This window comes from Ruditapes philippinarum, unplaced genomic scaffold (assembly GCF_026571515.1).
Source record: "Ruditapes philippinarum isolate M1 unplaced genomic scaffold, ASM2657151v2 ctg608_1_1_1_1, whole genome shotgun sequence".
NCBI classification, from domain to species: domain Eukaryota; kingdom Metazoa; phylum Mollusca; class Bivalvia; order Venerida; family Veneridae; genus Ruditapes; species Ruditapes philippinarum.
Window position 1 is genome coordinate 924,070 of NW_026859254.1, and position 24,217 is coordinate 948,286.

The window sequence follows — 24,217 nt, forward strand, 5'->3', positions numbered from 1 at the left end:
TAAATTATGATTTTATTTCTTTGCTGAAATATATTTGCAATTATTTGTTTGACACTGTGTATTTATTCGGAATTTGATGAATATATAAAAGTAATGGTACTGATACTTAATTACTTCCCCCAAGAAAGTACTGGTACTGCAGTACCGAGTTAAAATATAGTAGTGGTAATGGTACTGCATAACTTGCCAAGTACTGGTACTGGTACTTAAGTACTACACCCTTAGTACTGATGCAGCTCTGGTCGTTACACACTGGGTAAATAACAAGGCAAATATTTAGAGATAAGTGGTTAAAGTGGTTTTGTCTATACTAGCCAGCCAACTTATCATACCCGCCGTCCGCCTGGAATATCCACCCCCTTCTATCATATGCTGAAAGTGATACATTTGTACGGCATTTTTAATTAGTCAAGCGTTTCTTTTATTGAAAACAGGTATTCGGTTATTAAATTTTGTTAGTCCTTACATTTGATATGTTCTCAACCTAGTGGAATTGGAAATTTTACCTTATCTTAAAGCAGTGTTTGTCATAATGTTTCATTATATATTTTATACAAATAGATACACTAGCGACACATGTGGTCCTGTGATAAATGTCTTTCTGGTGCCTTTTTATGGCTTATACGTACTATTAATTAAAACCAAAGTCAGATCACAAATATGTAATGATTGATTTTTCTCTTATTGTAGTATTTTCCTTTATTTTAACATGCATGTATGTAAACAGCTATATGGGCACACTCAGTAGAACTGTAAGGGGGTATTTTTGCCAGAGCTATGCATATAAGTCATGACAGATCAAACGCCGAGAAGTTCCAACAGAATAAGCTGCAAACCATAACAACGTTAAACGTTATTTTTTTATTTAATAATGGAATACTTTCAGGGAATCTCATTTTCTATAACTTTCAATATCATTGATGGGTTTTGAAAAAAACAAACAGATTACATACTTAGTTGAAACGACAAGACGGTCAGGAGACAGGAGGCAGGAGATAAAATCAACGTAAAAAACTTAAATCTCTTCCAGGTTTTCATACTTCATAACAGTAGGTGTCAAGTGCCATATGACAGCTTTAAAAGGTTACCAAGTGATGTTATAATTTCCTGCTTAAAAATAGCAATTGTTCAGAAATTTTTGCTAAGAATAAACAAAAGTACAAAAGAAAAGCAAAGCACAACTTTACACATTAATTTTAAGATTTTATTTTCAAGATGGTTTTGTTCATACAACATAAGATATCTATCTGCAGCGAATATTTTCTAGGCCTTTGCCATACGATACTTCCACAAAATACAGGAGACACTTATTATTAATTTGACTTCTTATAACTTCCAAAATGTTACACATTGGCCATGAATAATATTTTGCTACTGCTGGTTTTAGGCAATAAGCACAATTATAGTGATTTATTGTTAATGTATGGAAGTAAAAATATTACAATGTACTTTGCTTACATGTCGCTACTTAAATGATGAAAAAGTTCAAATTTTGTGCTACATTCTTCTGGTTTCGAGTATTTAACAAGCTCCGAAATTATTATTTAACATTATTAGACTTATGTTTACTCTCCCTGAAGACGGAACAAAATATTCATGTATGAGACATAATGTGTCTTTAACTGTGGTCAATAGAAAATATTGTAAGAACAGTTTGATAATTTTCTTAACGTTGGAAATAGCGAGTGCTATCGTTGCTTCAATATCGTCATTGATGTTCAACACTGCTTCGTCTTCTGACAGATCATCAGGTGACTGAAATACGGAGTTGCTTGACATTGAACAGGCGTATACAGAGCCACCAGCACTAACTGCGAGACCCATGTACCTATGTCTTCCAAATGTGCCGGTAACATTTCCAAACCTTGATAAACGGAACAGACACAGTTTAGTTAAATCAGTAACATACATCCAACTGCTATCTGGGCTAAAACCTTTGCATATTGGTTCCGTAAATGTCATAGACCCCAACTCATTCAGTTGGAAAGTGCACTGTACTTCTCCGTTAAGTCTTAAGATTTCTATTTTTGGCCTAACTTTACCATCGAACGCAACAATAAGTTTCCTGTCATCATATTTAAAGCCTCGACAATTTCCGACTGTTCTCATTTGTTCTGCTTTAGTCAAACCTTTTCTTGTTGTAAGTAGCTGAATACGTTCCTCATCCCTTAGTGTCACGGCAAGCTGGTCCGATGGTATAACCGTTATATCTCGTGGAGACGATGTTAACTCAATGTGAAAAACAATCTGGTCGTGAGATACATCCATAATTTTAACATTTTATTGGCTTTGTCTGCTATAGCGAGTTGATCAGCCGTTACAAACGTTTAAAGCAAACAAAAAAATAAACAAAAAAGAGAAAAAGTACAACTGATTATTTGTTCAAGCAAAGCATGCTGCCAAAGAAATGGTCAAGTATTTTGAAAGCAAAAATGAACTGAATTTCTGGAAGAAATCTTGTCAGCGACATGACATATATCCCAACAAACAAACATATCAAAGATGACACTATCTTTGGTAAGATAGTAATAGAAAAACCCGATACAAAACCTTATTACTCACCAGAATTGTTAACAATAGAGAAATTACCGAAGTCAATTTCAAGTACGAAAGTGACAAGAAGGTGTGCTATGCAACTGGACTAGTATTTCTATCGGCTGATCAACTCGCTATAGCAGACAAAGCCAATAAAAATGTGAAACTTGTGGATGTATCTCACGACCAGAATGTTTCTCACATTGAGTTTACATCATCCCCACGCAATATAACGGTTATACCAATGGACCAGCTTGCCGAGGCACTTGTACAAAGCTCGAAGAAACCAATTTATATGCGTGTTTATGCGTCTGCGGGATTAACAATATAAATATTATTCAAAAAAAGCTCTTTTGTTTAGTGGGGAGTTTTTCACGATAATAAAAATAAATAATCGGCTGAACGGCGTTTCCTAACATTTTTTAGAATGTTTATTTCTGTAAACTATATATAAACCTTTATATATTGGTTCCTTTTTTCTCTACAAACCGAGACAAATCTCTACTGTGTTCGGTAAAGTTGAAGTTAGCTTGTCAAAGAAAGAAAGGCAAAGAGCTTTGTGAATAAAAAATTGAAAATTGAAAAGCACGTGTCCTTTAAGTTTAGAGAAAGTTCAATTAAGCAAGGACATTGCTACTACTGTTTATATCAATATATTTATCGATAAGCTAAGACTGTTTATATGGATAAAATTAATAAGATGAAATCAGTATTTGAATTTTATATACAGTGCTCTCCAAAAATCTTGGGAAGGTTATAAAAATTCATGAAATTTGGTAAAAAAATAATTTCATGGTTTTAAATCATAAATATGATGCTAAAATTAAGATTTATCAATATTGTAGGTTCCAAAGGTCATTATTTATAAAAATATTACTTAATTTAAAATGCCATGTAAATAAAGGGAGGTAATAAACAATTTATCTTCTATAAAGTTTAAGTCAAATTTTACAATAAGAAATGAATGCATTTATTTAAATGATTGCATACAATATGCACAAATATTTGCAGTACATATTTAAAGTATTCTTCGGTGTTTGAAAATTGTTTAAGTTGTATTATTATGCACATATATATATAATTTCAGTTAGTGTGGTTTACCACTTTGATCACAACATACAGGATTTTAAGCAAATGTGTTGTTTTTTACCAAAAATTTAAGTGTTTATAGGTATGGTGTATGAGCGTTTACAAAACATTAACTGGTTGATATTTTTGGTAAATGTTGACGATTACGTAACCTAAAATGAAATGAAATTATGTAGCCAATATATTTTTAGTAGCATGTGTAACCGCCACGTACCCGGATGATAACCTCAACCCTTTTCCTCATACTTCAAGTAAGGTGTCTGATGTGGTTTTTTTTAGGTAAATTGTGCCATTCTTGATACAGAGCTTGCATCATTTGTTGCATATTGACTACAGGTTGTTCATACCATTGCCCAAATAAAATTCAGATGAAGGGGCATTTAGAGAAAAGATCTAGTTTTTCTTTAATGAACTTTTTAATCAGACATGGTCAAAACAGACAAATGCTTCTATCCCATACAAAACCTTGATCAATTTGACAGGACTTTGTCAAAAGGTACACACTCATTGTAGTTCATACCAATTATTTGCATTGTTTTGTTTTGCTAAATGTAACAACCTCATAATTTAACTTAACATGAGATGGTTAGTTCAGTTCATGTCAATCTTTAGTCTGAAGGATAGTTTGTTCGACAAAGGATATTATCGTAGGTGGTCGTGGTCACTCTTTGTCTTTATAAATGCTGAATGAAGAAATAAATGGAACGTTAAACGAACGTGAATTGCAGCCAGTGAAACATGACAAGCAAAAATAAATACATGTAAATAAAAAATAAAAATAAAGAAAATAAAAAAATGAGAAAAGCAAAAAAATTCAAGTGAAAATATACAAAAAATGTTCAATAACTGGTCTAACTTTAACCGTAACATGCTAAATACTTAAATGATCTTGTCACTCTTTCGATATGGGCATATGACTTTTCATTTTATTGTATTGACTGAGTAACGAAGAACAGCACAGACCAAGATCATGCTACGAGAAGGTGCCTGCTGGTTTTGCGCCGGTCAAGTTGCATGGGTAGATAGATTCTGTACCCGCAAACAAACAATGTGGATGCAGATACCTTATGATTATACTCATTTTTAGTCTATATACAATGAAGTAAATATGTTTTGAATAGAATGGTAAATATGTAACTGTGTTACATTTTAGGAACTAACTCAAAGTTGGATTTCTACAATTATGAAATTTGGTATGATGCTGCTCAACATTTAAGCCCCAAGTTTACAATACATCCTTTAAAATTGTCAATATATATACTAGTATGTTACTTTAGTAGAACATAAATAAGCAAAGGTACTCATTTGTTTTCTTTTTTTCTGTATATGTTGAGACTAAAAGATTGGAGCACCACACTAAATACCGTATTCCGGTATATACAGGAAAAGGCGCTTGAATGACGAAATGCTAAAATCTTGCCTTTTTACCTAACGGAATGATTTTTAAAAGGTCTTATTCTTATTTTTACACCGATGTTTGTATGCAAATGCATGAAAAATGTAATAATCGGCGAAAAAAAGATATTTGTGTAATTTGTGATAATTTTGCAAGCGTCTAGAGGTACTGCTCCAATCCTGTAATGAGTTAAATCCGTTGAGAATCACGTTCTTAAATCTAAATACAATCAAAGAATACCGTTACTTATCTACACAAGCGGTTCAACATACGATAGCTTATCGCATATTTTACATTCATGTAGGACATCATACGACTAAAAGGTTAGAGTTGTTATATTTTTATATTGTAAATCACTAAAAGTTGATTTGTATTTAAAAGGACGAATGTGATATGTGTTTATTACAATGACGACATAATGATAAATGTCTAGCAAAAGTGTAGAACAATAGCGCTGGAATTCTCAATAAAAGTAACTCATTTAACCATACTTCATTCTTTATCTGTATTGCCATGTATTATTAATTGCATAAATAGATTAACTTATATATGGACACTCTTATTTAATTTCTTCATATCTAAAATTTAATTTGTGCTTAAGCCGGTGCAAGGGGGCGTGAACTCTACCTTGCACTAACCATTATCGTCTAAATTTAGACTCTGCTATATTTTCAATTGTGCCGTTTTGGGTGGTGCTCTTTAGGAAGTTCTATTATTCTCTATTTTATGCAGGTACTTGGTTCAAAATGGCTTATATATCAGCCACAAATTCCATCTTTTTATTGTCACTGTGTGTGTTCTTAATCGAAAGGACGAACGGACATATGCTAGGAATCGATAAAGGTAATCGTAATTTTGATATATTTTACGGGACACGCAACATTCATTTACTAAGACGTAATAAGATCATCATCATTCTACACAGTCTGCTCAGTTGGTAATACGTTGATCTGTGAATCGGGCGATACGAGATACGAGTTAGATTACCAGACAGTGTGACAGGTCACTTCCGTTCTGATTGATCATGATATCCTTTCTTTGGTCATTCGTATTGTACCTCTCATCTGGCTTGTACAGAGTTATATAAGTTCATTGCAAAAGTAAAAGCACTAGTAGTGATAATCTGCCCGACAGCCTGCTCCGGAACGATACTGTAGTTGAACTCTTCATTGGTAAATTCAAAGATAAAAGATAATTGAGAACAGACAATGAATCTAATATGTGAAAATGGGAAAATATCCGAAGTGAAAAACACATTACTTATCTGTGTATCTTTACTTTCACCTATTTTTTCAAACCTTTTAATATAATCTGATACTGTTTCAACTTCAATCAATAGAAAAAAACATTGAGTAGCTAAAATAATAACTTGTATTTGTATATTTGACATCAATTTTGCCTATCTATTGCTTTTTGAAATATAGATTTGTTGTAGACGCACCTTTCCATGAAAATAAATACATGTAGCTCATTTTGTCATATTTTGCATTTAAGATGAAGGGATTTTACGTGACAAGAGATTTATACTGACATCGAACTCAAAGCAAAGTAAGTAGTGCATTGCTGCAAAATTGCGTTAAAGAGAACTCCGCTGAGGTTATTTGACATGACGGTACTGGAATTATTTTTCCAAGATTTTTTTATAACATTTTATGAAGTTCTTTTGCATATTTGCAAATCATTCCTCCAGAATCGTCAATTTTATTGTGCATAAAGACCGAAAGATGAAAAGTGTAGCAACGCATTTCACTCAAATTGGATAATGAATCAGAAAAATAATTGATTGTCGATATATAATTTATTTGAGCATATGTTTTGTTTATCATTGCAGATGGTTAACTTAATCTATGTAATACTTTTAAATTATATATTGTGGGCTTTCTTGACATCTGTTGAGCTTCTGTAAAAAGTAATGCAATTAGTAAGGATATAAGATTAAAGAATTATATTTATCTAACCAAATGATAAACTAACCAAGTATACTAACTAGAAAGATAAACTCACCACGTGTGTGGAAGAAGGACTGACCTTTTCGAATTTGTAAGTTTTGCAACTTCCTTTTGCTTGACAGTGTGATGCTAATGTATGACAATGTTAAAGTTACTTTAGAGTGCCATCTAGCTATCACTTAAAAGGTTTCGAGGAATTCTAAAGCCTAAAATTTGAAAGACTTAATGGTACGGTTTAGATTGATACCCAACCATTACATTGGAACAAAGGACAAAGTAACACGCGATAGTTATTGTCCCAAAAGGGCACAATTTAGTACTTATATTGTTAAATTGGCTAGTATAAGTATCCCCGATCTTTAGAAAAGGCGATAATTATCGCACGTTTACGAGCGACATTTTGTGAACGAAATAAGACATCGTTTTTTTCTGAATGTTCTACTCATAGGTTGGACCACGTTAGAGCAATTTTCATCATGTGCATTAACTTGTGTTCCCGGCTTTGAGAAGCTAACCCAAGTATGTTGTGACACTGGCTTGAATGCATTGTGCTCCAATCTCCCTTGGACTTTACTTAAGGCAAAATTAGGAACATGTGTTGGTAAGTAATTTTAAGCAATCTTGACGCATTTGGGCCCAAATCTTGGGAAATACTATTTTTTAGTAGCAAAGTCTTTGTAGATAGAACTTACAAGTTAACAGTTCGTAGTTTTAAAATATGAACTACTAGTATATGGGACACAATAGCTACTTTGTAAGTCTTCTTAAACAAAAGGGACGGCTTCTCTGGTAAGGTAGTAAAGGTATCTAATGTACATAATTATTCATTTAATATTCACATATAAGGGTTTTAAATATTGCCACGAATCAGTTCTATCATTGGAAATTAAAGATATCTATTTTGCTTATGAAGGGTCGGAAGTTCTGCTCTTGTTTAAGCTCATTACTGATATGATGTAAGAAGTAACATTTAAAATCTCTCAACAAGTAAAGCTTGTATGACCTCATGTGGTTATTGCGATGTCGACATGACCTGTACATAGCTTAACCACAACCTGACGGTAGCATATTTAGATCTTTTGAACAATTTACAAACTAATACAGAAAAGGGTAGGACAAATACAACACGAATTTAAGAAAATATACTTTGCACGAAGACAATACCGTAGAAATTTCAAAATCATTTACTCATTTTTTATTGGATTGGCCTAGAAGGCAAGTGTCTTTCAACACAATTGAAGTATGAAAATGCATTTTCAGATTTAACACCATATGGCATTACGACGACAGGTATGTTGAAATTAAGTTATAATTGTTTCTATTCTAAAATAACATAACATATCTTTTATAAAAATTCAAACAACAAGTTAGTATGCTTATAAAATAACATAAGGTTATAGAGGTTAGGGCCGCCGACTTAACTTGTTATTATTTTTTGTGTTCCTTTCGGGATCATTGAGTCCAGCACATTAAAGTGTTGAGAATTGAGTACGGCCAAAGCCGGTGCTAGGGGGCGTGAGGGGTGTTGCAATTTTTCAGTATCCCTCATGTACAGACTCAATCAAACTGAGTCTGCAATTTTCATGTTATTTTGCTGTTTTAGTGCTTCCGAGGGGTTACTTTTTTTCTAGATAATGGAACCACATCTCACGATTCAACAGTTGAAATTATGCCGGCCATCGTGCCTCTATTATATATGAATTAAAGTATTCACTGCGACCACTCATATTCTAAATAAAACTAAACTTGTTACGGCCAAAAAAAGATAACTTTCGATCAACTTTTGAAAAACAAATTCATTATATTAGATAAGTATTTGTTCTTATATTTATACAATAAGTTCAGAAATGTTTTACATTACTGGATGTTGATAGTAGCAAATGCAGTCATCAATATGTCATAATTATTTCTGATCATTATTAATTGTTGAATGTCTAAATCACAGTTGAGGTATTTTCAAGCAATGTCCACAACACCTTTAGATGATGAATCTTACTGTTAACAAAAAAAACCAAAAAAACAACTTTTATCATAGTTTGTTACTCTGCATTTATGCATGCTATAGATCATGTGCTTTTATCTTAGACAGAGTCATACCACTCCTTATAACAGTTTTATTTTTCACCCGTAACAGCATGGTCATCTCTCGAACAGTTTGCTGCTTGTTTTCTTTCATGTGTACCTGGGTTTGAGAAGCTGACGGAGGTTTGTTGTCAAACAGGACTTGATGCAGTGTGTACAAATCTGCCATGGGATTCGCTGAAGACAAGTCTTGGCCAGTGTCATGGTAAATTGGCGAAGTCTAGAGATTCTGAAAGGGAGAATTTATTTCATAAAGAAAAGAGAAGAATAAACATGTTTATGATCTTTGTGAAACATCTTTCCAACTTTCAAAGGATTCCTGTAATAAAAAAACCCAACAGTGGTCCAATAATAACGTTTTAATTTTCCCTTAACAGTTATCGCCCAAATGAGTAAAAAATCGACAAATACTGTCAAAAAATTAAAGTTATTTAAATGAACTTAGATTATTTAACTTACTCTAAAACTTGTTATTACATTTCGTTGATATTTCAAGCAATAAGTCCGTGCTCTTCTAATCCTTGTGTGCATGGTACGTGTCATCAAAATAGTAACAGCTTTCATTGCACGTGCTCATCGGGATACATCGGTGCATTATGTGATAAGCGTATTTCTTTTGAGTTACGTTCTTTGATGGATCCCTCAAAACCCGACATTTTCCGTTTATTTTCGTTCTTTATAAAGTCAACCGATCGACAAATTGTTTATGAAGAAATTCAAACTGTTTAACTTTACCCTTTCCGATAACTGAAAGAGACGGAAAATGACGATGTTAAGCGAATTAAAACAATCTGAAGTACTTCAATTTTCAATTAGAATTTCAATGATTTTGTACAAAACAAAATGTTCTGTATTTAACTGTGACTCAAAATAAGCGTGAAAAGCGTTTATAAATTCTTACGACACCTAATTACTCTACGCTGCTTGTACATAGGTGCCATTTTGCATTTTAGTTGTGTAATGAAATAGCACAAATCAGCATTCGTACCTTATCTTGCATAAATCTTGCTCACGCATGCTTTTATCAACGGAAAAGAAAAATGTGTTTAACTGAGAAAAAGAGGACACGAGAAGGCTCCGTATTACGTTTCCATAACACGTGGCTTAAGATGGCATGAACATTAAGATAACTGCAATTTAACAACGATAATTAAATGTCAAATACTTTTACACTCGTGCATTAGAAAGGCATTACTTTATTAAGATCTTTGAGGAATTGTTTACAATTAAGTTAGGGTTTGACCAATAACGTGTGTGAAAAATTTCAGATCATTCGCTCTTTCCGTTTTTTCCTTTTCCAAGAAAAAAGAACACAATTAAAAAATATTTAATGTTTTCATATACACCAGTTGATCTATGTGCAAATTTGAAACCTTCAATTCTATATAAGCAAATGTACTGTCTAGCATAGGGTTTGTTTAAATATATATAATACATTTCAATTAAATTGAATGTTTCAATTTTGTCTGGAATACTAGCTCTAGATTTAGAAAATAGTAATATATTTTTCTATGTATTGTCTTTTATTACAGCTGACTCCTGTTCATCTAGCCCATGTGTCCATGGCGTCTGCACTGAACTGACGAATGGGACATTTCATTGTACATGTAGCTCGGGATTCACTGGCCTACTTTGTGACAAAGGTATTAAAGCAGCACGCCTTCATGAACAAAATTATTATAAAAAAAGTTTATTGAACGTATAGGTCCTAATCTTAACCCTTTCGCTGCCAGAGGGTTATTGTTTTATTGATCACCTATTTGCCAGAGGGTTTTCTAAGAAATTACTATATTATTAATTAATATTATTATTATTATTGGTTATTCGTATTATAGTAATTATATATGTTTCCAAATCTGTTAGTATAATAAAAAAATTATTGTCGATGGTATAATTTTCTTTATATTTATTATTATTATTATTATTAACGTATTATTATTATTATTATTATTATTATGATTATTATAGAAACGGCAAAAGCCGTCCATATGGCAAATACGCCGAAAATAACAGTGAAAGGCTTACACAAGTTCCCAGTAACGATTTAATTGTAATATACATTAAAATTTAAGCTGAAATTGGCCCCCTCGTTTCTCGTCAGTCCTGTACAATTGTTATTGAATACATATTTCTACTGATTGCTAACATATATCGTATTCGGCTACAATTGGAGTTTTGTACCATTTCAAAGACCTTTTACTTGAACTGTGCACTGCGGTTACGGCTCGTGTTTTATTTAAAAAAAAAACAAAAAACAAAAACAGAATCCGTATCACTTGAACAGAATCCATATGCTGTGCGGTGCAGATCTCTTAATCTATTCTTTTCAATTTTCACACGATTGCTGTAATAAAAGAAAAAGAATGATCCAATAATAACGTTTTAATTTTCCGTTTAAAGTAATGTCATGTCAATGTCTCAAAAATCGAAAGGATTAGAAATATTTAACCATCATTTAAATAAAATAAGATTATTAAACCTTACTTCTGAAGATTAGCATTTTCTATGCAAAAAGTAGTTAATTATACATTACTTTTTCCAGCAATTAGTCCGTGTTCTTCAAATCCGTGCGTACATGGTGCATGCCATCAAAAAAGTCACACATTTCAGTGCACGTGTTTTCAGGGATACATCGGTGCATCATGTGATAAACGTGAGCATTACCTTTGAATAGCGTTAAATGAATATGATAGAATTCTCAAAACACGACATTCATCGCTAATTTCCGTACTTTATGTAAACAGATCGGCAAAATGATCTTGATGAAAGTAATACTGTTTAACTTTACGCTTTCCGATAACTGAAAGGGACGGAAAATATCGATGTTTAGCGAATTTCAACGATCTGAAGTACTTCAAGCAATATTAAGGATATAATTGTTTTTGTACACAACAAATTGCTCTGCTGTATTTAATTGTGATGCCTATGCATAGTTGCAATTTTGCATTGTTGTTTAAGATACTAGCTCTGGATTTAGAAAAAGAGTAATATTTTTATTTTTGTTCCTATATATATTCTTTAATTACAGCTGACCCCTGTTCACCTAGCCCATGTGTCCATGGCGTCTGCTCTACACTGACGAATGGGACATTTAAATGTACATGTAGCTCGGGATTCACTGGCCTACTTTGTGACCAAGGTATAAAAGCAGCAAGCCAAAAATAAACAAAATTATTATAAATAAAGTTTATGAAACGGATACCGGTTCATAACTCTAGCATTCAGTTACGATTGAAATATTATGTGCATTTTTAACTGAAATTAACCTTTTCTGTTCTCTTCGGCCATTTACAATTGTTATTGAATAAATATATCCACTAATTTCTAAAAGAATTCGTACTGGGCTACACTTGCATTTTCTTAATGTTATAGACTTCATACTTGAACTGTGCACTTGGGTTTGTGGTTTGGTCTTTTAAAATAAAAAAGCCCTTGAACAGGATCCATATTATGCCGTTCTGTGCATATATCTTGAACTATTCTATCCAAATTTCAATGGATTGCTGTAAGAAAAACAATGGTCCAATAATAATTTTTCAGTTTATAGTACTGATGTCTAAATGATTCAAAAATTGAACAAAATTAAAAACAGTGTACCATCATTTAAATAAAATTAGATTATTCAAACTTATTTAAAACTGAGCATAGTCTATTCAAACAATAATTGCATATGCATTATTTTTTCAAGCAATTAGTCCGTGCTCTTCAAATCCGTGCGTACATGGTACGTGTCATCAACATAAACACAACTTTCAGTGCGCGTGCTCACCAGGATACACCGGCACATCATGTGATAAGCGTGAGTATTGATTTTGATAAGCTTTCAATGAATGTGATACAGTCTTGAAAACTCAGCATATTCCGTCTTTTTCCGTTCTTTATAAAAGCAATCGATCGACAAAAACATCATGAAGACTGCCAATCTGTTAAGCTGTACGCTTTCCGATAACCAAAAGGGGCGTAAAAATGACGTTTTTACCAACTTAAATTGTATTGTCTTTAATTACAGTCGATCCCTGCTCATTTAGCCCATGTGTCAATGGCGTCTGCTTCCCACGTGCAAACGGAGAATTTCATTGTACATGTATCTCGGGATTCCATGGCCTACTTTGTGACCAAGGTATCAAAGCACCACGCCTCCAGAATCAAAATTTAAAAAAATCAAGTTAACCAAATGTATACCTGTTCAATACTCTAGTACCCAGTAAAGATTTAGATAAAATGTACATTTCAAGCTGAAATTGACACTTTTTCTCTTTTTTCTCTTCAGTCTTAAAGATACAATATTCCTTCTGATTTTTAACAAACATCGTATTGGGCTGCTTTTTCTTTATTTTATAGACATTAAACATGAAATGTGCATTTGGGTTTGTGGCTTAGCGTTTTAAGCAAAAAAAAATTAAATAAATAAAAAACAAATAAATAAGATGAAAACAAAAAAATAAAAGATTGAAAAGGTAGTGAAATGATAAAATCAAGAGATGTCACTGAAAGGCTTTAACATGCGTCCCATAACGTTTAAGCGGAAAACCAATATACTATTCACAACTAGGCATTTTGACAAACAATCCTGTGACGTTTCCTTGAAATTACCGAAACAGTTTTGGAGATGTAGAGAGAACAAGCTTGATTTACTAAAAACGGACAATTAATAGACCATTACTGTGCAAATAAAATCAAGCAGAAGATCAAGAGTGTCTGCACAACTATAGGCTTGGTGATTAACAATCCTGTGAAATTTTTCCAGAGCGATTTCCCCATTACACTTTCGTGTTTTTTACAATTTTGCACTAGCATTGTTTTATCGTGCAATCGTGTCGTTCCACCGCGTTAGACCATCGTTCTGTCGCGTTTTTACGCTAGTAGGATCTCAATTTCATCTTTATTTAACCGAGTTTTCACTATTGCACATTAGCGTCTGCAATCATACCATTACTCATTTAATTTAGTCATTATGCGATCGTACCATCAACATATTTTCCATTGTGCCAGCCAGATTTATTTCTCAACCGAATCACAGCGTTTTGAAAATTGTGTAATCACTATTTCATCATCGCATTTGTAGCTTTTACAGTCGTGCAATCGCATTTTGATATAGTAGTACCATAACACTTTTACCTTCTTGTTTTCACAATCTTGCAATCGCGTTTTTTTACCATGGAACTTTGATTTTTAACCATCGGCAAACGCTTTTTCGCCAGCGTGCCACTGCGCTTTCTTCATCGTATCACTGCGTTTTCGCCATCATGCCACTGTGTTTTTGTCATCGTGTCACTGCGTTTTCACCATCATGCCACTGTGTTTTTGCCATCGTGTCACTGCGTTTTCACCATCGTGCCACTGCGTTGCACCATCGAGCCACTGCCTTTTCATTTTTGTACATCGAAACTGACTTTAGTACAATCGCATTTTCTATATCGTCATATAATCAGCATAATGAAGTAACAGGTAAATTCCTATAATATTTCATAGAAGTTAATCAGTTACTGCACCAAGGCGACGATACAATACATTGACTATGAAGATTGTATCCTTCATTCGTCTGAACATAACTTCATCAAAACAAGTTTGTTGTTCCAAAGAGTAATCTTGAATTTTTATACATGTTTTTATCATGAACGTATTATTATCATTTATGCTGGAGTGGTCCAAGTTTCATTTTTAAATTCGTATAAAAATTTCTTAACATTTTATTTTAGTCATCTATGTTATTATTAGCTTTCAGATGGCTCAAGTCGTCATATTATTTAAATTTGATTTACATTAATTTTTTTTTCATTGCATTTTAGTTATCGTAATCTGATTTGGGTTGGCCGGACATCTATCTTGACAAAAGTACATCATTTCTTATGATACAATTATACATTTATTTCAGTTATCAAAGATTGTAAGGACGTTCAAGATAATCACGTGACCAGTCAAACTGGAGGTGGAGTTTATTCAGTGAAGATAAATGGTCAACTTACAAACGTCATGTGTGACATGGTGACGTCAGGGGGAGGATGGACGGTAACACAGTTGCAATAGTTGTTACAGTTAAACCATAGTATTGTCAATTCTAATACATGTATATTGCCGCTAATTGAAAGCATTTGAAGACAATATATTGAGATAACTATTTCTGTTAAACCTTATGGTATTCTTTTGTTTTGAAATATAATAATCTGCCTACATGTAGTCTATATTACGGTCGTCGTATGAAGCCTGAAGCATACATTTAAAAGTTATATCCCTTTTTCCTTCAGAATATATCTTAGATATTTAGTTTGTTTCCACCTCAAGTGAATATCTACACTTGCGTAAGCCTTCACGTCAATTGAGTCAAGGTCAATGTCAAAAAATCTTAAAAATAGATTTCTTGAGGTAGTGTTCAGAACTGTCAGGAAAAATTGTATCAAGATTTGTTTGTTGTTCGGGAGAATCGAAGTCGGTACAATGAAGGCTATGTTGTAAGGTTTCTTGAGTATTACGGTTTCTATTTCAGCATTGTTAAAGCATTTTCGAGAAACATATTGCGGTGAGTATTGTGCGGTGTTCTTGTTTTTTAGGTTATCATGAATAGAGAAAACAACAACCAGAATTTTGAAGACCAGAGTTTCTCTTCCTATGCAGATGGGTTTGGAGATATACGGAACAACTTTTGGGCAGGTAGGAGAAATATATTTGTTTTCAGATTGTTAAAATATATCCCCTTCGTGACTAGGTTTTGAGTCCCTCTTAGACCTAAAATATTGTACTTATGTGACTAATTATGCCTATGCAGGCAATTAACCTCTGATATATTTCAAATTTCCATTTTCTTAGTTTAGCCCATTTCTTGTGTAGGGCACACGTATTTTTTTACTTTAGGACTTATTGCCGCTTTTCACAGAATGACACTTCAAAGTCACATTGAAAGTTGCATTATAATCGCCGTATAGATACATCTGCTGATGACTCTAAGTTCAAAATTCTACCACTTCATATTAAATGTTGAATTCAGCTTCAGTCGGTGCTTGGGGCCGAAGAAGGTACTTTTACTTTCCAGTACCGTACCAGAACAGCTTAATCAAGCCAAGCCTGTAAGATTGTTAATTTTGCTGCTTTGGACTTTCTTTAGTTATTATACTTCTCTCTATTTTTCAAGCTCTATAGGTAGTGACAGTTCGAAAGTGTTCCTTCTTACATTTGTCTTGCTGATTGTACAAAACATTCAATCTGTATTTAAAATTTTCAATTTCAACTTTGTACAAGTTTAATAATTGAACAGTTATAGACTCGGAGTAATGAAAAACTAAATCATATTCGAAATCATGCCATTAAGTTTAGCTACCGCATGTACCTCTTGAATAATAATAATAATAATAATAATAATAATAATAATAATAATATAAGGTAACCGTATTTTTCTTATGTAATATCTTCTATTGTTTTACATGTTTTGTAAACTTGAAAACAAAAATTGCAACCTATTCTAGGCATATTTAAAATTTCAGTCTAAATATTTTGCTGCTAAATGATATGCTGTTATTAGAAAACATGGAAACACATACCTGTACTATTTTTAGACTGATCTTCAGACATACTATTTCTGTGAACCGGAAGTGTGTTTAGCGTATTTATAAGGACTTATCTGCATGACGTAACGAAAACAAACTCAGAATGCACATGAATGTTTCAACAGGTTGACCCAAAAAATATGTTCTTGCAAAACATGAAAAACTAGGAAGCCAATCTATATTTAAGTACTTTGATTGTTTCAGGCTTGGAGAAAATGAACGGTCTTACAAAAGATGGCCGCCGATACCAGCTAAGAGTGGAACTAGGACTGGCTAATGGAAGCAAGTACTTTGCTATGTACGATGACTTTTCCGTCGGGCCACCAAAGGATTTTGTTTTGCATCTCGGCAGATACGTAGGAAATGCGGGTATATTTTCCGATTGCAAATTTAAAACAATTTTAATGATCATTGTGACCGCGCCACTTGTCCCTCTAAGAAGTTGACGGGGCTCGATAGAGGATCCCCGCACTATTTAATAGGCTAGAGTCTCGTTGTTATCGGAATTAACCAGACAAATCGCTCCACATACTTAGAACGGCCATGCACCACCACCCACCAAATCAAGAAATAGCTCTCAATCTGTCAATCCTTGCAGTGTCCGGGCCGGGTGAGGTTCCCCGTGTTGAGTCAAATTAAGCCACAGGCTCCACTCCTGGTAATGCCCTTCCGTCCATTCCTTTAAGTTTCAGCTTTGCAACCATACTCCTCCCGGAACCCAAAAATCTAATAGATAATAACATTCTAATAGATATTAACATTCACACTTCAGGTGTTCATATACGTAGGGCACATTATGTTAGGGATAATCTCCGAAAACTGTCCATTACACTATGCGCCGAGTTTATTCTCACACATAATAGACACTTCGAGGAGTTTCTCTAACATAAAACATGTTCTCTGTTGTCTTTGTAATGGACAGTTGTATCAATTTGTGCATTCCATGCAAAATTGAAAATTGCTTGCATCTTTTGTTTACAATCAGACAATTAATGTTATTTGCTTTTTGATTGTTAAAAGAAATACATAGTCGTACAGGTCAAACGCATGATTTACAGACTTAATTTTTAGAAGTCCTTAAATATTAAAACATCTCTATTGGTTTTACGTACATATTGGAATAATAAAGTGAACATGTGTATATTTTCATTATCAGTTATAATTATTTTGTTGATTTTTCATCATAGTTATGCCTTCATTTTTACAGTTTTTCATAAAACTTTAACTTATACACAATTGCTGTTTTGCTTTGTTTCAATCAAAAGAATTCGAAGAAACCAAAATTCAATTTCACTGGCTACAGTAAATCAAGTAGAATGCACTAAATGAAAAGACAACATTCATCACAAATTTCCAAGTGCTGCCGTTAGTCCTTTGCATTGTTTAGTTGTGTTGTCTGTCTTTGTTAAGGAATCTGATACAAATAAGCTCCTTATTAATGCTACGCTATTGTTATAGAAGGTCACCTTCTCGTCACCATTAAAACAGCCAATTTTGAAAGCAATGCGGTTTCTAATTTTAACCGCTTGAATACCAATACTGAGTAGGTAATTTTCACGATCTCCGCTGTCCATAAAGCCGGCAGATAAACTGGTAAAACAATTTTTCTCATTAAAATTGACTCTATTATTTCCAATTTATTTGTTTCAAATTACTTCAAACTTTTTTATAACAAAAATCAACAATTTGTTTTCTTCTTAGTACACTTCGTCTAATGTCTATATGTTAAGGACAGTTTGATTGGCTAAAAAAAGCTTTCTTCTTATGAAATACGGATCACAATGAAGGCGAAACAAATACGGTTTTAAACAGATCTACGTGCAAGAAATATATGAAGTAGATCTGAATTTAAGTCAAAATTGCTTTTGTAATAACATTGTACCGGAAACAAACTGTTCATTTCTAACATGAACATACTAAATTAGTAAACGTCTGAGTAAAAACAAACGCAAAATAATGTTAAGGTTTTCTTGCATTTAAACTTACGGTGAGGACACAATCGTTTTCCAGTAAATATATGCTAAGAAACAGAAGTTAATACTCTTTTGGTCAATGTGCGAGTTTAATTTCTAACTGCATTTTTTATGTCCCGCTCTGAGACATCTGCAAAAACGAAACAATAACTACATGTCCGTTATTATGATAAACCTTGGATGTACAAGTATCGGATACATTTAAGCAAATATTGGGCAGTGTCTTCATTCTATCAATACAATAAACACATTAAAGTACAAATACAACAACATATGAAGTCATAAACATGAATTAATAAATCTTTCCAGTAACTTGCATCTGCTACTTGAAATAAACAGAACAAAAGATTCGACTGCATTCTTCGTAAACATATTTTTACATTTTACATGGAGAACATAAGGCGAGTGTTATATTGTAAATAATCGTTTATATTATATGTTACACTCACTACAGTGTTGGAGTATTACCTCTAGGCGCTTGCAGAAATCATTATCGCAAAGTATAAGAATATCGTGTTTCGCCAACTCTTACATTTTCATTCTTTATCATATATATCGGTGTGAACAGACCACTAGACATCTTAAATTGCAGTTTGCCGGTAAAAATTGGAAATTTTAGCGTTGATTTTAATCATTCAAGCACATTGTCCAGTATATATCAGAACACGGTATTTAGTGTGATGCTCGAACACTTGTTTTAGTCTCACATGGTCTGCTTCGCTCTTATCCTTAGTTTTTGCTATAATCTGATTTTATTGACCTGTCAATTTTGAATACATTATAGCACTCATTTAAATATTCGATTTCACTTCGGCTCTGTCCGTGTACTTACGAGAATTAATATGGAATATTTTACTAATGTTTTGAAAGTCACACAAGCTTAATGCAAGAACCATATAAAAACCGCGAAAGCACAGACGGAAGAGTGATTGTCTGATATATTACAGGTCTGTAGTTCGATCCCTACTTTTGCCATTGATTTTAGGCCTACTCTTTTTCTCATTTTTACAGAATATTTTCATTGAATGACCGGGCTGCTTCCAGGATTGTCTACACATACATGAATTAGCTTAGAAACATTGTCTCGATTTGTATTGTGTTTTACGCCATTGAAATGACGTTTACTAATTTTAATCCGAATGAATTATAAATATTAATTCTGAAACCATGTTGTTGTTTTTTAGAAAAAAGAGTTTAGACTTTACAACAAATAATTGCTTAACACAATAAATTAAAACGAACAACATTAAAAACAATCATAGTTCCAATAATGTTGAAAGTAGTTATCAATAAGAAAAAAAAACAACATTGGACGTACACGGTCTCGATCATACATTACGTAGGACACTTAGAAATCATTAACCCGTTGATAACCCTATTGCGCTATCAGTATAATAACTTCGTAGACACAAATTTTATTTTATCAAATCTCACTTTGTGCATCTCACGGAAATTACCGAAAATCTTCCGAAGATTAATATATTGTGTGCATTGACCGTGTTATGAGTATGGAATTGACAGGTTAATAAAACCAAACAAGATTTTTTTTTCTGCAGATGAGCATTTTATAGTCATTTGTTTTGGAAAAATGACAATGCTATTTATTTTTTCATGTTTTTTAAAACTGTTTTAACATTATCAACAGGTGACTCGCTATCTGGACATAACGGGTTTGGATTTACTAACAAAGACGTTGATCGTGACAGTAGCTCGGTAAACTGCGGGGTCTATCTACACGGTGCTTGGTGGTTCCACAGCTGTTATGACTCGTGTTTGACGTGCCCGTATGAAACTCCTGGTTCAAACAACTGTCGCTCTTTCTCTTGGAACAGCCTTGCATATTGTATCGCGCTAAAATCCGCGCGAATGATGGTGCGACCAATGTAGGAAAATTGTGTTTGATAAAATAAAAGTAATAGACGTTTTTGGCTGTTCAATAGTGAGTTGTGTTTTATTGTAAACTATTAAACATTGAAATCTTGTAATGTTTTATCGTCAATTGAAATAAATTTGAAAGAGTGAAGCAAATGAAAAGATGTTGTTGTTCAAAAGCTGTCTTTGTTTGCATGTTGTTTTCTTAGTCCGTGGTACGCGAGATTAATCTTTTTATTCGTTATTATTATAATATAATCTCTGAAGATATATTTTATTTGAACAAAAAGGGAAAGCAAGAAAAAAGAAAGAAAGAAAAGAAAAAGAAAAAGAAAGAAAGAAAAGAAAAAAAAGAAAGAAAAGAAAGGAATAGGAAGAAAAAATGAAAGAACAAAGAAAGAAAAGGAAGAAAGAACGTAAAAGAAGAAAGAAAAGAAAGAAAAAGAAAAGAAAGAAAAGCTTTTGTGATTGTGTTAATGTGATTGTGTAATCAAATTTTCCGTATTTTAAGGTAAATAGAAATATATCATTTTGTGAGCTATAATAGGGCATCAAAAGTGAAAAAAACTTTTGAATAACACAATATCAATTTATTTCTTGGGCATAATGGGCCTTTTAAAGTCCTTGTGATTTTGATATGAAATAAGTTGTAATAAATGATAATGGATTGTAGTAATTAGAGATTTGTCATTATTATTTTTTATATATGAAAAATAATACATATGCGATAAATGGTGGATGTTTTAAAACAACAAAAACAACAACAACAACATAATCAAACTTATGTATCTTTGTTCTGCTTGAACCGAAAGTGGATAGCGTTAAACGTTAAAACGTTAAAGCGTTGACAATATTAGGATCGAGCCAGCCGGCATGGCCTCAAAAAGCATTAAAGTGTTGGCTACGAAAGGTCAGTGGTAACATTTTAACTTCTTGAATTCTCGGGTTCATCAATTCAAATCTCTTGCATTCACTATTTCAACTTGATGAATTCACGATTTCAACATCGGAAAATAAGGATTTTAACTTATTAAGCGAATTCCCGTGTTTAACTTCGTGAAAGTGAAATCATGAATTCCTAAAGTCGAAATTGGAATTCGTGAATTTTAGATCCTGAATTTAATGAAATTGAATTCATGAAGTTGAAGTCGGAGTAAATTCATAAAATTGGAATCATAAATTTACGCACTTGAATCGTGAATCGTGAATTCACAAAGCTGAAACAAATACATAAATAAGTAAGCAAAAATAATTTCTAATAATATTAATGCGGGAAAATCAATAAGGGAGAATGCTGGCAATATCTATTAACACAGGAAAACGGCCAAAGGCACCACAGGGGGAAAATACCGAAAATTAACCTAAAAGCCATCCACAGGGGCAACGAGTACAACAAAATATTCCTTTCAGGCAATAATCTAGCTTTGCTAGTAGAAAAAGACCCAAGATAAACTGACAATGATTATTTCATGAAAAGACAAGGACAGAACACAGATAAAATCCCATATGATTATTCCATAAAACAATTCTGATCCGCAGCAACGACAGGCATGTTATTCAATGTCTTGTCCATACCTTTATCAGGTGAATTTTAAAGTTCAACAAAGATTGGACTTCTAAAATGAATTAATTATATTTAGTTTATCCTTCTTAAACGTTAACAGTTATACATGTCTATTAAGAATACGTTGACATTGAAAATTTGGACACCAAGTGTGCAACACCTGGCCTCTTTCACTAGCTTTAATCATTTTCAGAATACATAATAGAATAATCAAAGTTTCAGAATATGACGCTGGTATATTGTGTTTTAGGTTGAAAATAGTAAAACACAAGCAATTATCTGGATTAGGTTAGAAAGTTATGCATACATGTATATGTCCGGACTCATGATATTGTAATTAAGACAATTTCGGATGTTTTCATGCCCCACTACAGAGGCTTCAAATACAAGTGTTTACAATATCGGAAATAAACAAGTTAATTCTTCAATTTTAAGAAACACTTAGCTTTATTGTGTCCAAATTTAGCAGGTATCTTCCTTTCCAAATCTTCGCAAAATCTCGTAATGGAAAAAATGTTCAAAAAAGTGTGATAACTATTGTAGCAAAGTTGTTAAAACCAGATATTGACATTAATGAAAAGGTTAAAAGGGATAATTCCGAGCACGGTGGATAATTCATTAAATAACTGTTTCCTAAAGGTTAAAAGGAATACTTCATTCAACTAACCCGAACACTGTGGATAATTCAGTTAAATTACTTTTTCCTTAAGTTTAAAAAGAATAATTCAACTGTACACTTTGGGAAATTAAATATAATATTAAAATCACATAATATATTCATATCTTTTCCGGCTGGTAGTGATACCAATTAAGTAATCATAAACCAGAAAATTTATGAGTTTAGTTTATTCTTAACCAAGTTATTTAGCATAAGCAAATGTGTTGTTTTTTATATTCTTTATAGGTATGGCGTTGGAGCGTTTACAAAACGTTTACTGGTTGATATTTTATGGTAAATTTTGACGATAATATAACATTACCTACAATACTTCTATAAAGGTATTTGTAGTAAAGTGTTGCGCAATTTTGATGCACTACCCTTGTTCCATTTTGCAGAAATTGATTTTGGTTGTAATATTGCCATTCTACAGACACCATTTTCAGATTGGTCAGTGTCAACCATTGCCAAAAAATTGAATTCATTGTGGTCAGTTCAACATTGACAAATGCCGGTGTGATACAAACTGCAATACTGATCAAAAACAACGTACGTGCAGATAAGTTATAAATATGCATCAGAAATAGTCTAGTACCCTACGATGTAATTCCAATTTATCATTATAAAAGAGATGCATATCATCAACATAAATCTTAAAGCAACATCGAGTCTTGAACTTAACATAAGTTGATCTGCGTATATCTAGTCAAGAAATGTACATAACTTACTTCTGTTTTTTTTTCCGTTTATTTACACCTTTTGTGGACAATAAAAACATACATAAAATGCGGCTGTGGCAAAACATTTCACCGTCAACTTTGAATCAGACGAATGGCCATTTAGATAATAGATCTTGTTTTTCTGTATAGTCATCTTTAATGAACTTTTTAATCAGACATGGTCAAAACAGACAAATGCTACAATCCAATACAAAACCTTGACCAATTTTACAGGACTCTCTCAAAAGGTACCCACTCATTGTAGTTCATACCAATTATTTGCATTGTATTGTTCTTCTAAATGTAACAACCTCATCACTTCATTGGAAGATGTCTATACACAGAATAGATATATTAAGACGTTAAAAATGCCAAAAATTAAGATTTTGCAGGCTCGATTTGAATATTGATTAAACATATTCATGTTCAATATTGAAATTTGCAAGCTACCGTTCACACTCCCCTGGAGTCGGCTTAAGAAGATATCATCATTTAACATTAAATAATAAAAATAAAAATTATATCAATCTTAAGTCTGAAGGATAGTTTGTTCAACTAAAAAAACTACGGTAGGTGGTCGAGATCGCGCTTTGTCTTTATATATGCTGAATGACTCATGATGAACGAATAAATGGAACGTATAACGTATAACGAACGTGAATTGCAGACAGTGAAATAAACAACTTGAAGCAAGAATAAATAAATAAAATATATATATAAAAAATAAATAAAGCAAACAAAATCAAGTGAAAATATTATTCAAAAATGTTCAATGACTTGTCTAAAGACTTCAATCTACATATTGTATTGACAGTTTAACTTGCTTTAACCCGTAACATGCT

The 24,217-nt window shown here is 32.7% G+C and overlaps 2 protein-coding genes across 7 annotated transcripts in view; one reads left to right on the forward strand and one right to left on the reverse strand.

Moving 5' to 3' along the window:
- LOC132755845 (uncharacterized) overlaps positions 1-2,268 on the reverse strand; it is a 36,419-nt gene extending 34,151 nt beyond the window's left edge. The window contains exon 1 of the mRNA XM_060746775.1: positions 1,570-2,268. Within this exon, the coding sequence (XP_060602758.1) occupies positions 1,570-2,268 (699 nt within the window). The remainder of the gene's footprint in view (positions 1-1,569) is intronic.
- Positions 2,269-5,235: 2,967 nt separating this feature from the next.
- LOC132755834 (fibropellin-1-like) lies at positions 5,236-20,543 on the forward strand. 6 transcript variants are annotated; one of them, XM_060746759.1, is made up of 16 exons: positions 5,236-5,343; positions 5,753-5,863; positions 6,515-6,568; positions 7,418-7,570; positions 8,230-8,259; positions 9,104-9,256; positions 9,548-9,658; positions 10,584-10,694; positions 11,594-11,704; positions 12,080-12,190; positions 12,740-12,850; positions 13,061-13,171; positions 14,927-15,060; positions 15,600-15,699; positions 16,794-16,958; positions 20,208-20,543. In XM_060746759.1, exons 2-16 carry the CDS (start codon positions 5,767-5,769, stop codon positions 20,447-20,449), a joined length of 1,794 nt encoding a protein of 597 aa, XP_060602742.1. In that variant the 5' UTR covers positions 5,236-5,343; positions 5,753-5,766; the 3' UTR covers positions 20,450-20,543. The 6 variants fall into 6 exon arrangements, with proteins under 6 accessions (XP_060602742.1, XP_060602744.1, XP_060602745.1 ...); XM_060746760.1 differs by lacking the exon at positions 5,236-5,343 and adding an exon at positions 5,365-5,492; XM_060746761.1 differs by lacking the exon at positions 13,061-13,171.
- Positions 20,544-24,217: the final 3,674 nt, after the last annotated feature.